Raw genomic sequence first — 19,504 nt, forward strand, 5'->3', positions numbered from 1 at the left:
AACCCCTCCATAATGAAACTGAAATGTTGATAACTACTTACCAGTTTTACTGCTGACATCACAAAAAAAACCACACACACACACACACACACACACACACACACACACACACAAACATGAGCAGATGATGTATTCTAGAACAGTACTCCATCTGAGCAACAATAAAGCCTCACTGAATCACAGTTTTGATTTCAGAAGAGTTGCCCAACTCAAAATGCCATTTAAACTTTCACTAACAAACTTTTACAAGTACTAAATAACAAAATAGCACTTGTTGGTATTTTCTGTGACCTATCTAAGGTTTTTGATTAGGTGAAATAAGATATCCTCCTAGATAAACTTGAGGTTTTATAGAATTGATGCTGTAGCCAACTAATTGATAGTGTCACCTAACCAGAATAACACAGGATGTTGTGGTTAACTATTCAGCCAACGTACGAGTGGAGATTCTTCTGACTGGGGAGAGATACTTATGGGGTCCACAACGCTCAAACTTAAGATCACAAATGTTTTCACAAACGTGGTGTGCCTCCTAAGAGTCATCAGGCACATTTTCTCTACTGTTTCAGCAAATATTTGGAATTTCATTTTTGCAGTTTGTAGCTAGAGCCAGCCCAAACAATTATTGCTCATTATGTCTTGCATGCGAAGCCTAGTGTTGACAGAAAGCATCAGTTTGTTTCTCATTACAAACCAAATCATTTTTAAAGCAGTTTTTACATGCCCTTTCAATGGAGCATTCCAAATTAGTCAAGTGGGATATTCATTTTGTCACTATGTATTAACAGCAACAGTGAAACTATGAATAACCACTACATCAGTGGCACTGCTGCATGTGAGAGCTGTCAGCTTGGGCCATGGCATCGCTGTTGGTGCTGGAGTACTTGTTTTTCCTGTTTTGCCGTCCCTGTTAATACGTATCAATAAAATGAATACCACTGCAGTCTAGGACTGCTCTGTCGAATGGGCACATAAAATTCCATTTCAAAAATAATTTGTAACACGAAACATTGTTTGCCATCAACAAAACCTGCTTAAAGGAAGTCCTCCTAATTAAGAAATCACCTTCAGAGGTGGTCAGGTATCCAAGCAGAGAAGGAATTAGCACAACTCATCAAAATATAAGAGGTATTAGAGATAAAGCGAGTGAACTGCTTATAGATGTTGATTGTGACATTACTGATACATCAGAGCCCCCCTTAAATAATTTGACAATTCAGATGCTTCTTTAAGCGGGATACAGATTAGTTGACTGTTTTTCAAGGAGTTCATTGGTGTGTGGGGGAGTGACCATGTACGTAAGAAATAGTATTCCCTTTGAGTCCGTAAACGTATCACAGCACAGCACTTAACAGATATCTGAATGTTGTGCAGGGGCAGTTGAATTTAGTGAAACTAAACTTCTAATTGTTGTTTATAGGTCCCCTAACTCTGACTTCAGAGCATTTCTGCTCAAGCAAGAGAGGATTCTTTGTTCACTTTATAGAAACTACCAAAAATTTGTTATATGTGGTGAATTCAATATTAATTTTGTATGTGATGGTGCAAGAAAAAGGATGTTGGTAGATCTTCTAAACTCATATGATCTGATGCAGACTGTGTTTTTTGCAACCAGGGTGCAGGGGAACAGTAGCACAGCCATACACAATATTCTTATCCATTCTTCATTACTAGATGGGCATTCTGTTAGTAAAAGGCTGAAAGGCCTTTCAGATCATAATCCACAAATTTTGACACTAAAAGGCTTTTGTACTTAAATGTCACATATAATTACAAACTATGTAGGAAAGCTAATTCAATGGCAAGACAATGTTTTTTAAACCTTGTTAAGGAACAAGAATGGCAGGATGTTTATAGTGCCAATAACATAGGTAACAAATATAATGCTTTTCTTGACACATTTCTCATGCTCTTTGAGAGTTTCTTTCCATTAGAATGTTCTAAACATAAAAGGCAGCCTGGGAGGATGACTAGTGGGATAAGGATATCATGCAGAACAGAGTGGAAATTGTATCAAAATGTTAGAAGTAGTCACAATCAAGCTACAGTAGCCCTTTACAAATAATATTATTAGGTGCTTAAAAATGTTATTAGGAAGGCAAAGAGTATGTGGCAAATAGAATAGCTAATTCACAGGATAAAATTAAAACCATATGGTCAGTTGTGAAGGAAGTGTCTGGTCAGCAGCACAAGGTTGATGATATGAAGTCAGTCCGTAGCAAAAATATTTCTGTTGCTGATATATGTCAGATGTATGTACAGTATTTAACAATCATTTTCTGAGCATTGCTGGTGAATTAAAGAAAAAATTAGTTTCCACAGGGAATCATATAACACTATTGGAAAATGCCTTTCTGAGATTGATGCCTGAAACACTCCTCTGTGATACTGACAAGGAGGGGGATTGAGTCAATAATCAAATCACTGAAGACTAAGGGCTCTCATGTGTATGATGGAGTGCCTAGCAGAATATTACAAGTACTGTGCTGCACATGTTAGCCCTGTACTTAGATATATTTGTAATTTTTTCTTCAAGAATGTTACGTTTCCTGTACAACTGAAGTACTCAGTAGTAAAGCAGTTTTATAAAAAGGAAGAAAGGGATAATGTAGACAATTTTAAACCTTTTTCTATGCCATCAGTGTTTGCTAAAGTTATTGAAAAGGCTGTGTTTGTGAGGATAATTGATCATTTTATATCATACAATTTGCTATCAAATGTACAGTTTGGCTTTAGAAGTTAGTTGTTTAACAACTGAAAATGCTATATTCTCTCTTCTCTGTGAGGTACTCGATGGATTAAACAAAATGTTTTGAACGCTTGGCATATTTTTTGATTTAACTAAGGTGTGTGTGTGTGTGTGTGTGTGTGTGTTGATCACAAAATATTGCTCCAGAAGTTGGACCATTATGGAATACGTGGAGTAGCTTACAATTGGTTCACCTGTTACTTTACCAACAGGCAGCAAAAGGTCATTATTCACAGTGTTGAGAATGGCTGCAATGTGGGGTCTGAGTGGGAGTGGGATCTGGTCAAATGGAGGGTGCATCAGGGACCAGTGTTGAGGCCACTCCTGTTCCTCATTTATATAAATGAAATGTCCTCTAGTATTACTGGTAATTATAAAATATTTCTCTTTGCTGAAGACACTAGCTTGGTAGTAAAGGATGTTGTGTGCAACATTGGCTCTGTTTCAAATAGTGCACTTCATGGTTTAAGTTCATGGCTTGTAGAAAAAAAACTAATGCTAAATCAAAGTGAGACTAACAAAACCAGACATTTTAATTTCACAGAAAGGGCATATGATTAGTGAAACTGAACAGTTCAAATTTCTAGGTGTTCAGATAGATAAAAAACTTTTGTGGAAACCTCACATACAGGATCTTATTCAAAGACTTAATACTGGCATTTTTACAATTCGAACGATACCTGAAGTAAGTGATCGTTCGACGCAAAAATTAGTCTACTTTGCTTATTTTCATTCGTCTATGTCATATGGTATTATATTTTGGGATAACTCTTCCCATTCTCAAAGGGTATTTTTGGCTCAGAAACGGGCAGTTTGGGCAATAAGTGGTGTAAGTTCGTGAACCTTTTGTCGAACCATTCACTAACCTGGATATTCTGACATTGGTCTCTCAATATATATATTCTTTATTACTCTCATTTCTTGTTAACAAGATCAGCTTATTCCCAAGGCATAGCAGCTTTCACTCAGTTAATACTTTGCAGAAATCCAATCTACACTCCGGGAAATGGAAAAAAGAACACATTGACACCGGTGTGTCAGACCCACCACACTTGCTCCGGACACTGCGAGAGGGCTGTACAAGCAATGATCACACGCACGGCACATCGGACACACCAGGAACCGCGGTGTTGGCCGTCGAATGGCGCTAGCTGCGCAGCATTTGTGCACCGCCGCCGTCAGTGTCAGCCAGTTTGCCGTGGCATACGGAGCTCCATCGCAGTCTTTAACACTGGTAGCATGCCGCGACAGCGTGGACGTGAACCGTATGTGCAGTTGACGGACTTTGAGCGAGGGCGTATAGTGGGCATGCGGGAGGCCGGGTGGACGTACTGCCGAATTGCTCAACACGTGGGGTGTGAGGTCTCCACAGTACATCGATGTTGTCGCCAGTGGTCGGCGGAAGGTGCACGTGCCTGTCGACCTGGGACCGGACCGCAGCGACGCACGGATGCACGCCAAGACCGTAGGATCCTACGCAGTGCCGTAGGGGACCGCACCGCCACTTCCCAGCAAATTAAGGACACTGTTGCTCCTGGGGTATCGGCGAGGACCATTCGCAACCATCTCCATGAAGCTGGGCTACGGTCCTGCACACCGTTAGGCCGTCTTCCGCTCACGCCCCAACATCGTGCAGCCCGCCTCCAGTGGTGTCGCGACAGGCGTGAATGGAGGGACGAATGGAGACGTGTCGTCTTCAGCGATGAGAGTCGCTTCTGCCTTGGTGCCAATTATGGTCGTATGCGTGTTTGGCGCCGTGCAGGTGAGCGCCACAATCAGGACTGCATACGACCGAGGCACACAGGGCCAACACCTGGCATCATGGTGTGGGGAGCGATCTCCTACACTGGCCGTACACCACTGGTGATCATCGGGGGACACTGAATAGTGCACGGTACATCCAAACCGTCATCGAACCCATCGTTCTACCATTCCTAGACCGGCAAGGGAACTTGCTGTTCCAACAGGACAATGCACGTCCGCATGTATCCTGTGCCACCCAACGTCCTCTAGAACGTGTAAGTCAACTACCCTGGCCAGCAAGATCTCCGGATCTGTCCCCCATTGAGCATGTTTGGGACTGGATGAAGCGTCGTCTCACGCGGTCTGCACGTCCAGCACGAACGCTGGTCCAACTGAGGCGCCAGGTGGAAATGGCATGGCAAGCCGTTCCACAGGACTACATCCAGCATCTCTACGATCGTCTCCATGGGAGAATAGCAGCCTGCATTGCTGCGAAAGGTGGATATACACTGTACTAGTGCCGACATTGTGCATGCTCTGTTGCCTGTGTCTATGTGCCTGTGGTTCTGTCAGTGTGATCATGTGATGTATCTGACCCCAGGAATGTGTCAATAAAGTTTCCCCTTCCTGGGACAATGAATTCACGGTGTTCTTATTTCAATTTCCAGGAGTGTACATTTGTATTTCACTTCCTTAACTCTAGAGCAGATAGGTGTGCAGTATACTGCAGCGTTTTCAATAAGCTACCACATGAATTCAAAAATCTCAGCATTAATCCATATGCTTTCAAATCAAAGCTGAAGAGATTCCTCGTGGGTCACTCCTCCTAGTCTGTTGAGGAGTTCCTTGAAAAATTAAGTTGATTCTGATGATATATTGTCTATTGTGTTTACTTAAACTTACGGCTTGACTTTTTGGGTTCATAAACACTTTATTTTATCTGTTATTACTTGTATGTTGTAATTTCATGTATTGAATGTTCAATGACCTTTGAGATTTGCTCCTCAATTTGGTGATATGGAACTTTACTTGTATTGGGTATCGAAAGAAAGATGTAACTCCAGCTACATATTGCAAAAACTAAATTGCAAATACATGCCGAAACACCAGAGAAAATCTGCCTGATGGCTCTCGGGAGTGGCATCCAGTATATATACACCACTTTCTGTCTAGTATACTAGAAGTAGAATTAGTTCTTTTTGCAGGTGACACTAGTATGCTAAGCAACACACACACACACACACACACACACACAGCAACAGAAGAAATAGTAAATAACATTCTCAGTATTGTTATTATTATTTCTTTCTTTTCTCAGACGTTATGTCTGGTCAAAAATGGAAAGTGACGCGGACCTTGATCAAGCGTGACTTCCTTTTAACTGTACGGTATATGTTACATTGCATTTAGAAACTTTTGGGTAATTGAACATGTATCGATAATTACGGATTTCTGTAGTTGTATATACAAGTTAGGATGTAGCTGTATTGCATTGATGTACTGGTGGATATTGTGTCGTGTGACTCCTGTAGTTGATAGTATGATTGATATAATGTCAACTTTATCCTGATGCCACATGTCCTTGACTTCCTCAGCCAGTTGGATGTATTTTTCAATTTTTTCTCCTGTTTTCTTTTGTATATTTGTTGTATTGGGTATCGATATTTCGATTAGTTGTGTTAATTTCTTCTTTTTATTGGGGAGTATGATGTCAGGTTTGTTATGTGGTGGTGTTTTATCTGTTATAATGGTTCTGTTCCAGTATAATTTGTATTCATCATTCTCCAGTACATTTTGTGGTGCATACTTGTATGTGGGAACATGTTGTTTTATACGTTTATGTTGTAAGGCAAGCTGTTGATGTATTATTTTTGCTACATTGTCATGTCTTCTGGGGTATTCTGTATTTGCTAGTATTGTACATCCGCTTGTAATGTGATCTACTGTTTCTATTTGTTGTTTGCAAAGTCTGCATTTATCTGTTGTGGTATTGGGATCTTTAATAATATGCGTGCTGTAATATCCGGTGTTTATTGTTTGATCCTGTATTGCAATCATGAATCCTTCCGTCTCTCTGTATATATTGCCTTTTCTTAGCCATGTGTTGGATGCGTCTTGATCGATGTGTGGCTGTGTTAATGATACGGGTGCTTGCCGTGCAGTGTTTTCTTTTTCCAATTTACTTTCTTCGTATCTGTTGATGTTATGTGATCTAAAGGGTTGTAGAAGTGGTTATGAAATTGCAGTGGTGTAGCAGATGTATTTATATGAGTGATTGCTTTGTGTATTTTGCTAGTTTCTGCTCGTTCTAGAAAGAATTTTCTTAAATTGTCTACCTGTCCATAATGTAGGTTTTTTTATATCGATAAATCCCCTTCCTCCTTCCTTTCTGCTTAATGTGAATCTTTCTGTTGCTGAATGTATGTGATGTATAAGTGTATTGAGTGCTTCTAGGTCTGTGTTACTCCATTTCACTACTCCAAATGAGTAGGTCAATATTGGTATAGCATAAGTATTTATAGCTTTTGTCTTGTTTCTTGCTGTCAATTCTGTTTTCAGTATTTTTGTTAGTCTTTGTCTATATTTTTCTTTTAGTTCTTCTTTAATATTTGTATTATCTATTCCTATTTTTTGTCTGTATCCTAGATATTTATAGGCATCTGTTTTTTCCATCGCTTCTATGCAGTCGCTGTGGTTATCCAATATGTAATAATCTTGTTTAGTGTGTTTTCCCTTGACTATGCTATTTTTCTTACATTTGTCTGTTCCAAAAGCCATATTTATATCATTGCCGAATACTTCTGTTATCTTTAGTAATTGGTTGAGTTGTTGATTTGTTGCTGCCAGTAGTTTTAGATCATCCATGTATAGCAAATAAGTGATTTTGTGTTGGTGTGTTCCAGTAATATTGTATCCATAATTTGTATTATTTAGCATGTTGGATAGTGGGTTCAGAGCAAGGCAGAACCAGAAAGGACTTAATGAGTCTCCTTGGTATATTCCACGCTTAATCTGTATTGGCTGTGATGTGATATTATTTGAATTTGTTTGGATATTAAGTGTGGTTTTCCAATTTTTCATTACTATGTTTAGGAACTGTATCAATTTAGGATCTACTTTGTATATTTCCAATATTTGAAGTAACCATGAGTGGGGTACACTATCAAAAGCTTTTTGGTAATCAATGTATGCGTAGTGTAGCGACCTTTGTTTAGTTTTAGCTTGATATGTCACCTCTGCATCTATTACCAGTTGCTCTTTACATCCTCGTGCTCCTTTGCAACAGCCTTTTTGTTCTTCATTTATAATTTTGTTCTGTGTTGTATGTGTCATTAATATCTGTGTAATGACTGAAGTTAATATTTTGTATATTGTTGGTAGGCATGTTATGGGGCGATATTTTTCTGGGTTTGCTGTGTCTGCTTGATCTTTAGGTTCCAGATAAGTTATTCCATGTGTAAGTGTATCAGGGAATGTGTAAGGGTCTGCAATGTAACTGTTAAATAATTTAGTTAGATGTGAATGTGTTGGTGAACTTCTTTAGCCAGAAATTTGCTATTTTATCTTTTCCAGGGGCTTTCCATTTGTGAGTAGAATTAATTGCTTGGGTGACTTCATGTTGCAAAATTATCACTTCAGGCATTTGTGGTATCATCTTGTATGTGTGTTTCTGCTTGTATCCACCGTGCATGCCTGTTATGTTGTACCGGGTTTGACCATATGTGGCTCCAGAAGTGTTCCATGTCTGTTATGTTTGGTGGATTGTCTATTTTAATGTGTGTGTTATCTATTGTCTGGTAAAATTTGTTTTGGTTTGTGTTGAATGTTTGGTTCTGTTTCCTTCTATTTTCACTTTTTTTGTATCTTCTAAGTCGTTTGTCCAATGCTTGTAATTTCTGCTTCTTTTCATCTAATTGCTCTATCGCTTCTTGTTGTGAGATTTTACCTAACCTTTTTCGTTTTTTTTCTGACATTTCATTTCTTATAAATTGTGTTAGCTGTCCGATGTCCTTTCTCAGTTTTTCTATTCTGATCTGTAGCCTGTGTTGCCATGCTGGTTTTGTGGGTTTCTTCTGTGTGTTGGTTGGTTCTGATCTCTGCGTAGTGTGTATATTTAGTGTAGTGAGTGCTCCTATATAAACCAGTAGTTGTAACTCTTCCATAGTTGTGTTTTCATTTATTTTGTTGTGTATGATTGTGTTGATAGTTTTTATTGTTGTTTCAACTTGTGGGTTATATGGCGGTCTATGCAAGAATGGTCTAATGTCTGTATTTGTGTCTTTGTATTCTATATATGTCAGCTGAAATTTTTCTTCTATATCTAACGTGTGTCATCATCATCATCATCATCATCATCATTATTGAGGAGCTTCCCACAAATGGTCTCACTTTCAATTTAAAAAAGACACTACATATTCAATTCTGAACATCTAAAGGAAGTATACCAACGGTAAGTGCAAAACACATTGTCAAAATAATAACTAGGGTGGAAAATTCAGAAAAACTTGGTGTCCATACTGTTGAGAACTTAAACTGAGAATAAAACAATTCCGGAACTCCAAAACCACTTAGTTCAACCAGCTTTGTACCTTGAATTACTGCAATACTTGAGGAATGACAAATCGGTAAGTTAATATATTTTGCAATTTTCACTCAATAACGCATGGAATAATGTTTTGGGATAATTCATCTTTAACAAGTGTTTTGCATTATCTTGTTGAAAGATAAGGTCATGGAGACCTCAAAGATAGAGCACAGCCACACACCTTAACACACAAGAAATGTAGTGCATACTGTCCAAATTATCAACTATACAAAACAGATGTGACGGTTTTGTGTACAAAATGGCACCCATAGCAGGACACCAGATACTGGACCCACATTATGACTAATGCCATCTGCCAATTCCATTCTCCTTGGAACTTCCACAGACAAACATTATTGTGATGCTGTACTCAGAACTGGGACTGTCTGAAAAGACAACGCTGTAGCACTTCTGTGTCCTGTGCTGTTGTTCGGTGCATCATCATTGGTTAATTAAGGGAGGCTGCAGCAAAAGTTGCCATGCTGACAGCCTGTCATGCTTCAGACATTATTGCATTCTCCTTGTGGACGGGTGGGCAGATGGGTGGATAAATTATGGGTTTCAAGGGATCATTGGTCCTTCCATTCTAGATATGCCACAAACATGGGAGAAAACCATTTGACTTTAAACCAAAAACGTAATGGGTAAAAGAAAACTGGTGGAAGACAGGGGGGATACAACATAACGGGGTACAACAGACATCAGCTAAGAGTAATTGGAGAACTACTAGAGCTTGTGTGGCGGAACACGCACCCTTGCACCCAACTACATCTCACTGAAGTTCAAATTTTGCATTTCACTTCTACACATTTTGTTCTATAGATGGAGCAGAATTATTGTAAGGTTGCTGGGGGCAATGACAATGAGTAAGAGATGAAAACTAAAGAGATGAGGTACTTTCACTCTTCAAGAAAGTCTGACCTGTGATGAAAATTTGTTACAGGTTAAAATTGTGCGTTTGACTGGGACATAAAGATAAATATCTGCTTTTTGGGGACAGTACACTAACAATTGTGCTACCTTACTACAACCCATAAATTGTCTCAAAGAGTTGCTTTGTGACTAAATCCGCTCCATATCTTTGAAATACCACAGAGGCTTCAACTAGCGTCTCTGGTGAAAGTAATGAACAGACTGATTAGTATTTTTTCTTTGGGGCAGATCTCTAAGAGTAAAAGATGAAATTGCAAAATTGGAAACATTCATATCTGTATTTTTGTTTTTGCATCAGTTGACTTTTCCATTTAATTTTCTTCCAATATGCACACAATCTGACGTATTACTATGTATCAAGTAATCTGCTAATTTGATTTCTCCAAGTGTTTACTATCACCATCTTATTTCTATGTCAGAACTGAAATAGTATTTTGTGTGGCCAAAAGCAATCCTTTCATTTATATTTTCAGGCAAATTTAAACTGTGATGGCAGATTACATCCTTTAATCTTCCTCACATTATATGCTGAATGTGCATTCCCAACAACTAGTTTTGCCATCCTTATGTTGACATTTTATGATACCAGTAGAGGCAGCTACTAAGTTCTAACTAATTTGTAGTTCTGACTAAAATCTAATTCAATACATATATCTCTTTCCATCAGTTCTTCATGGAAGTGAACACTGAACAGTCTGTCACCATTTCCATTCAACATGTACTGAATGGTATTTACTCATTTTTATCATAGTCATTTTCTGTAAACATGCCCTACAACAACAAATAATTTTAAACTTGCCAAAGTGACAACAGCATTTGGCACCCACTGTACCAAGGGCAAACTTTAGAGCACAAATTGTTCAGAGATGGATTTCCATCTAATAAATGCTGTAAAAATATTTTTGTATGGAACTGGTAGTATTGTGACTGCACTTCCTGGAGATACATGCTCTTAGCACACAGACAACATAAAGCATAAAAATGTTACAGAATGAGTAGTGTCAAATGTTGAACTTGGCATTTAAACTGCTTGCTGTTAATCCATAGAACACTAGCACACACAGCAAAGGAAAACTCATGTTGAATAAAAAACAAGTTCTACAAATTGCCAAAGTCTATGGCACTGTCACAGTGTCCATATTATCAGATTTAAGCTTCTCCACCCTCTGAATTCTATCTTGACATTAACAAACATCTTCGACTCAGTGGATGTCCATTAGCCAGATTTATTGTCTAACATTAAGCATTTAATGAGACTTTACTCAATTAAACAATAAAAATAATCAGAGGCAAAAAGTAACTATCCAAACATTGACAAATAGCAGTCACAATTGCTCAACAGTAAAAATGTTACAATAAAAACATACAGGACGCAAGAGATGTCCCATGTTCTTTCCAGTCCTCTTCCGTATTTCATCCTCCAGCATCATCCTTAGCTGTTCTTGGCTTTCCTTTGTTCGAGACATCATCAATCGAACTGCACGAGAAACTGTAGGGTCCACTTCTCGTTCTGCCATGTCTGTAATAATAAGAATGTCACATGATATTTTTTATGACAGAAATTACACTGCTGGTAAAAATTAAATCTACCATATCAATTATTTTGAATGTAACTGGTAGCTAGAATGGACTTTCACATTTCTCACCAAACAATGACCTGCACTACAGCAGAACAATTATAGCAACAACGAAAGACACATAACCAAAAAAACACTGAAAATTAAATCCACATAAGACTACAAGTATGAATGCACACATACATTCACTCAGAAGCCAATCTGCACTTGGGTATCACTGAATGGGTTGTAGCCTGAAACCTAGTTATGTTACTGTACTGATACTTGCATGTACGTGCAACACATTAATCAGCTATAGGTGAGTATGTGTCTTTCCACTTTTGTTATTGTTTCCATCCTGGCATTGGCATTATTGTTTCAAAGGTTAAATACTCCAATAAGACACTTTATTTAGAATGAAAGTATTCATCACTATGAAACAAGTACACCTACACCAACATCTACATCTACATCGATACTCCACAAGCCACTGTATGATGCATGGCAGAGGGTAGCCTGTACCATTTCTTGTTATTTCCTTTCCTGTTCCACTCGCAAATAGAGAGGGGGAAAAACGACTGTGTCTGCCACCATACGAGCCCTAATTTCTCATATCTCATCTTAGTAGTCCTTACGCACAATGTATGTTGGCGGCAGTAGAAGTGTTTGGCAGTCAGCTTCAAATACCGGTTATCTATATTTTCTCAACAGTGTTTCTCGAAAAGAAAGTTGCCTTTCCTCCTGGGATTCCCATGTGAGTTCCCCAAGCATCTCCGTAATACTTGCATATTGTTCAAACCTACCAGTAACAAATCTAGCAGCCCACATCTGACTTGTTTCAATGTCTTCCTGGTACAGATCCAAAACACTCTAGCAATACTCAATAACAGGTCGCACCAGTGTCCTATATGCAGTCTCCTTTACAGGTGAACCACTCTTTCCTAAAATTCTCCCAATAAACCGAAGTCTACCATTCGCCTTCCCTACCACAGTTCTCACATGCTCGTTCCACCTCATCTCTCTTTGCAACGTTATGCCTATATATTTAAATGACTTGAATAAGTCAAGCAGGACACTAGTAATACCGTATCCCAACATTAGAGGTTTGATCCTCCTACTCATCTGCATTATTTTACAGTTATCCTCATTTAGGGCTAGCTGCCACTCATCACACCAACTGGAAATTTTGTTTAAGTCATTTTGTATGTTCCTACAGTCACTCAACATCTACACCTTACAATACACCACAGCATCAGCAAACAGCCACAGGTTGCTGCCCACCCTGTCCATCAAATCATTTATGTATACAGAGAAAAACAGTAGTCCTGTCACACTTCCCTTGGGCACTGGCTGATGATGCCCTGATCTCTGATGAACACTCACCATCGAGGACAACATACCGGGTTCTATTATTTAAGAAGTCTTCGAGCCACTTGTGTATCGGTGAACTTATTCCATATGCTCGTACCTTCATTAACAACTAAAGGGATATGTGGTGTCCATCTGCAGACTTCTCACACAGGGCTCTTTTATTCAGGTGGTTATATTGCCTCATAGTACATTTCTCCCTAATAAAATAAGTTGCCAACCATCTACAACAGTTAAAGGCAGCTGTGGTCCTCTCTCCCTCCCCCACCCCTTCTCTCTCTCTCTCTCTCTCTCTCTCTCTCTCTCTCTCTCTCTCTCTCTCTCTCTCTCTCTCAAACACATACACCACATGCACAAAAATATTATGGAAAGGATAGTTGCTACTCACCATACAGCGGAGCATCCAGACAACAAGGCCTTTGTCCGACACACACACACACACACACACACACACACACACACACACAAAAGCCACAGTCTATGGCAGCTGAAGTGACTGGCTTCAGCTGCCTATCTGCAGCTCAGCATCTTTGCTATATGGTGAGTGGCTACTATCCTTTTCGTAATATTGTTACATTCCATCCTGCATTTTCCGTTGTCTGACAAATAAAAATTACCTACATCACATATTACTTAGCCATAACTTGGTACAGAAGGGAGTGAAGTACAGAACCAGGAGAACAGACAATCATCACCTTCAACATATGCAACATCGGTAACACAGTGAATGATTTGAAAGGTAAAGCTATTATTCAACCTGCAGGTTGGTTTGATTCAGATCAATGGTGCAACTCAATATTTTTCTCATTAACAAGAATTGCAAGAAATGAAAGAACTGAAAAGTGACAGACAAAAATTCTTGTATTTACCAAGAATCAAATATGGGACATAGAACTTTTAGTCTAGGCTTACTGATTTAACAAACAACTAATGCAGCAGCCATCATATTGGCGTGACCCTACATATCTGATTAAGGTTAATTACTCTAGGATAATGGTAAGTGTACTTAAGGCTTCACTCACTTAGCAGATCTACATTTGTAATGAACTGCTAATCATGCCAATTAAACAATGGAAAATCCAGGATGGAATGTCACAATATTATAAAAAAGATAGATGCTAATCAACTTATAGCAGAGATGCCGAGATGCAGATAGGCCCAACAAAAAGACCGTTGCAAAATAAGCAATCTGATGGTGGTCAGATGGAGAGATAAGGTACGGGAAATCTCCTGTGCCTATCTCTCCAATCACCCACCACCTCCAAAAGTCCCACTGTGCAACCACAGAGAAGCATTCCCCTTGTGACTCAGAACCACCTAGGACTGGAGCAACTGAATTGCATTCTCTGCTAGGGTTCCTAGTACCTCTAGTTATGCTCTGAAATGAGGAATGTCCTACCCACTATTCTTTCCAGCCCTCCCACAATGGTATTCTGCCAGCCACAGAACCTACACAATATCCTCATCCATCCCTATACAAGCCTGCTCCCAACTCCTTGCCTCCTAGTTCATACCCCTGTAATAGGCTTAGATGCAAGACCTACTCCATACATCCTCCCAGCACCACTTATTGCAGTCTGGTCACAAGTGTCACCTGTCGTGTCAAAGGCAGGGCTACCCGAGAAACCAGTCATGAGATCTCACTGTAAGTTACAACCACTGTGCTGCATCCTATGTGGGCATGAAAACCAACAAACTGTCAGTCCACATGAATGGTCACTGAGAAACTGTGGCCAAGAAACAGCTAGATCACCCCACTGCTGAGCATGTTGCTCAACACTTTCTTCATTTCAAGGGCTGCTTCACAGCCTGTGCCTCCTGGATTCTTCCTACCAACACCAGCTATTCTGAATTACACAGGTGGAAACTCCCTGCAACGTATCTTACATTTTAATAAACCCCCTGGCCTCAACCCTCATTAGTCAACCCATTTGGCACCTTCCCTGGTCCCATTCTAGCACTATACAGCCCTGTATTCCACCAACGCACCCACAGTGTTTTTACTTCTCTCCTTTTCTGATGCCCCCTCCCCCACCCTCTGTCTAACCTCCCTGACTGCACCTCACTGCCCTACCCTTTCTCCACCTTGTCCCTGTGTGCTCCCACAAGCAGCCCTTTTCTGCCCCCCTGCCCCTACACTGTTATCAGATGCGCTTGTACGCAGCTCTCACTAAGATAAGTGATTAATATTTAAATAAGAGGTAATTTAGTTAATATTACATTTTAGACTAGTGTATATACTACTTCTCTACGCTATCTACTGAAGGTTTCACTTTTGTGGCTGTATTTAGATCGAAAAGGAAGTATTTTGTAAAAGGCCGGTAGTCGCTAGTTTTGTTTATGTTTTTTAGGCATAAATTTCACGCGAGCGTAGATTTTCGTTTTTGACTAGTGTTATCACTTCAAAGTCAAATTAATTCATGTCTGTCATACAGAGCTAGGTAGTTAAAACTTTCGGAAGTAAATTTAAAAGTTTGTTTACATTAGTGTTTATTTACAAATTAGTAGGCTACAGGTTAAAAAACTACTGTGGCCTTGTGGCAACTTATTCTCTGCTTTTGTGTTAAGTTTGTCTATCAAACCATGTGTGACAAATGTGGTTGCCGTAGAAATTTGAAAGAGGGGGTGTTCTGTGTAGACTGTAAGTTATGGTTTCACTGGGGTGATTGTAGCGGCAAGGAAATGAGGGCAGAAAATGAGGCTCTTCCATGGCAGTGTAGGTTATGTAGAAAGGACAGAAAAATCGCTGAACAGGAGGCAAAAATTTGTGCCCTTAAGGCTGAATTAGAAAACACAAACTTGGAGTTATGTAGGTTAAGAGAGGCAGAAAGAGACTGGGACCTGGGAAAAGGTAGCAAGCAAAGGGCAAAATAGGGAAATTCAATTAGTAAATCAGTTTGGCTTGCTATCTGAAGTGGAGGAAGGGCCTCATCCAGATGTAGTTGAAAGTAGGTTGAAGCAGAATATTAGCTTAAAGAAAAAAAAAAGACAGGTCGGGATCAAACTAGAATAGGAAAAGAAGAATTCTGCTTATAGGCAGCAGTCATGGGAGGGGTTTGGGCCAGCAGCTTCAGGAGAAATTGTCACAAGTTTTGTGAAACCGAGTGCTAGCCTTAGCCAGGTGACAGAAAACTTAGGTCAGCTATGCAGGGACACTGAGAAGGAAGATCAGGTAATCATAGCTGGATGAGCAGGAAACAGCCTGGCTATGAATCCAAGATACAGTATTAGGGGTGACCTGGATAAAATAGGAGCAGAAACTGAGCACACAAATGTGGGGTTTGTGGAGGTCTTTCAGCACCATGATCAGCCCGGGGTAAACACTGCTGTAAGGCATGTTAACACTGAGCTGAACAGGATGCTCCCTCCAGACACCAGCAAAAATCTCACATAAGTGTCGTTCCATTAAATGCTATTGATAAGTGGGGATACACTACATATGGCCTGCACCTGAATAGGATGGGGAAAAATAAGTTAGCTTCTCTATTAGCAGAAACTGTAAGGGGGTCCACAGTCATGCAAAGGGTGATCACTTTGGTTAATGGGTCCAGGCAGACAGATTTTTTAGGTTAAAGCCAAAGTCGAGACAGATGACAATCAAGATAAATAGAACACAAGACACTTCACATACAGTTAATTGGGGTAAATCTAAGGGCAGTATCAACTTACTTCATCAAAATATCAGGGGAATAAAAAATTAAGTAGATGAGCTATTAGTGTGTTTAGATGATCTCAAAACTAAGAAGGAGATTGATATAATCTGTCTGTCTGAACACCATGTAACTGTGGGCATGGATAGTGTCAGTATAAGTGAGTATAATTTAACATTTTACGCTTTTAGATCTAGGATGGATAATGGAGGAGTTGCCATTTTCATAAAACAAGGGTATAAATTTTGTGTTGATCAGCACTTTGAGATTTGTGCATGTGAACTTCAGCTAGATAATATAGCATTGATATTAGCAACAGTGTACAGGTCCCCATTAGGAGACTGGGAGCTATTCATAAAAAAAGTTTGACTCTCTATTACGCTGTCTGTCAGACAAAAAGAAGAAGTTATTGATCTGTGGTGATTTCAATGAAAACTTTCTAAATAATTCTGAGAGGAAAAGTGAAGTAGAAGTGTTATTAACAACATGCAACTTAGAATCAGTTATCAATTTCCCTACACGTATAGCTGAAGACAGCAGCACAATAATAGATAATGTATTTTGTACAGAAATAGGATGTAAAACAAACACACGCTTTCCCTGTGGTAAATGGATTGTCAGACCATGATGCACAACTGATTAACTTACAAAACCTAACAGGGTGTACAGTTCAGAAGCCATTAAGTAAAAGTGTGAGGTCGCTCAACCCGGTATCTATACAGCACTTCGGAGAAAGCTTAAGAAATGTTAATTGGGGAGATGTATATAATGAGCCAAATGCTAATCATAAATGCAACATATTTCTTGATACATTTATATCCCTTTTTGAACATTGTTTCCCAAGGAAAATTACTAAATGTATCACCACACATTTTTCAAAGAAACCGTGGATTACTAGAAGTATTAAAGTGTCTTCAGAAAGAAAAACAAAACTGTATGAGACAGCAAGAATTAGTAAAGATCCAGAAGTAGTTTTACACTATAAAACTATTGTAACATACTGAGAAAAGTTGTAAGGAAATCAAGAAATATGTATGTTAGAGAAGAAATTAATAACTCCGGCAATAAAATCAAATCAATATGGAATGTTGTTAGAAGGGAGACAGGAAAAGTAACAACTGGGGTAGGTAGTATTACTATTAAGGAGAATGAGACCATCCTAACCAACAGTACACAAATAGATAATGTATTTAACAACCATTTCTTAAGCGCAGGAGAAAAAAATTGGTGAGGACAGTTCAAAAGAAAAAGCTAGGCAGTACATGGAAGAGTCTGTTTTTGAAGAAATTTAGTCAGATTAAGTTTCACCTAACAACCTCTTGTGAAATAAGTAAAATTATTAAATCTCTGAAAAATAAATGTTCTGTTGGAGTAGATGACATCTCTAATAAGATATTAAAACAATGTGGAGCAATTACAGCTGATGTTGTGAGACACATATGTAATGCATCACGAACTCAAGGTATTTTCCCAGACAGGTTAAAATATGCCATTGTCAACACTGCTCTACAGAAAGGGGGACACCACAGATGTCAATAATTATCAGCCAGTATCCTTGCTTACAGCATTTTCAAAAATCTTCGAGTAAGTATTGTACTCAAGTGTGGTTAGCCATCTCAACAGTAATGAGATACTTAGTAAATCACAATTCGGATTTCAAAAATGCCGTTCCACTGAGACAGCAATATGCAATTACACTGTCAACAAGTCTTGAAGTAGTAAAATGTCACCAATAGGAATTTTCTGTGACTTGTCCAAAGCATTTCATTGTGTAAACCATGACATTATGTTACAGAAATTACAGTTCTATGGTATAAACATAATAGCATATGAGTGGTTTCAGTCGTACCTACAGAACAGGAAGTAAAAAGTTTCCTTATATGGGTCAAGTGACTTAAATAAGTTTGCCACTTCATCTAACTGGGGTGAAATTACATTAGGTGTTCCACAGGGTTCAATCATGAGTCCGCTTCTGTTCTTGATGTATGTGAATGACATCCCTTTCTATCTGAAACAGGAAGCTGAACTGACACTGTTTACTGATGATACAATCATCAGTATTAATCCAGTAGAAGAAACTCCAATTGAAAATGATACAAATAAGGTCTTTGGGAAGTCATTATTTGGTTTTCTGCAAACTTTGAAAAAACACAGTACATCCAATTTTCTGCTGCAAAAAAGTTTAGTTCCTTCAATAACTAACACATCAACAGAAGTTAGTGGACAGGGTAGAGCATACCAAGTATTTGGGTGTACACATAGATGAGAATCTTAATTGGAAAAATTCATATTTTGGATCTCCTAAAGTAATTAGGTTCAGCAACTTTTCCAAACAGAATAATTGCCAATTTTGAGGATATAGAAATTAGTAAGCTAACATACTTTGCATGCTTTCACTATCTGATGCCATACGGAATAATATTTTGGGGTAACTCAACATTTAGACAAAAAGTATTCACTGCTCAAAAGAAAGTGGTTAGAATAATGTGTGGTGTTCATAGTCACACATCTTGTAGGCATCTGTTTAAAAGATTGGGAATTCTTACAACAGCCTCACAGTACACATACTCACTAATGAAATTTGTTCTCAACAACATGTACCAGTTTAAAAACAAGTGACATTCATGATTATAACCCCAGGAAAAAGAAAGACTTACACTATCCTTTACTCAACCTATCTTTAGCACAGAAACGGGTAAAATATGCTGCTACAAAAATGTTCAACAAATTATCAGATGAAATAAAATGTCTGACAGACAGCAGTAATAGCTTCAAAAATAAATTGAAGATGTGACTTACCAAACAAAAGTGCTGGCAGGTTGATAGACACACAAAAACAAACATATACACAAAATTCAAGCTTTCGCAACCAACGGTTGCTTCATCAGGAAAGAGGGAAGGAGAGGGAAAGACGAAAGGA

The 19,504-nt window shown here is 38.9% G+C and overlaps 1 protein-coding gene across 4 annotated transcripts in view; it reads right to left on the minus strand.

Moving 5' to 3' along the window:
* LOC126248541 (integrator complex subunit 12-like) overlaps positions 1-19,504 on the minus strand; it is an 88,729-nt gene that overhangs the window by 59,206 nt on the left and 10,019 nt on the right. For all 4 annotated transcript variants that reach the window (XM_049949603.1, XM_049949602.1, XM_049949601.1 and 1 more), the window contains exon 2: positions 11,378-11,529. In XM_049949603.1, coding sequence (XP_049805560.1) covers positions 11,378-11,527 — 150 coding nt within the window. In that variant the 5' untranslated portion in view covers positions 11,528-11,529. The remainder of the gene's footprint in view (positions 1-11,377; positions 11,530-19,504) is intronic.

Source organism: Schistocerca nitens, chromosome 3 (genome assembly GCF_023898315.1).
Source record: "Schistocerca nitens isolate TAMUIC-IGC-003100 chromosome 3, iqSchNite1.1, whole genome shotgun sequence".
Taxonomy (NCBI): Eukaryota; Metazoa; Arthropoda; class Insecta; order Orthoptera; family Acrididae; genus Schistocerca; species Schistocerca nitens.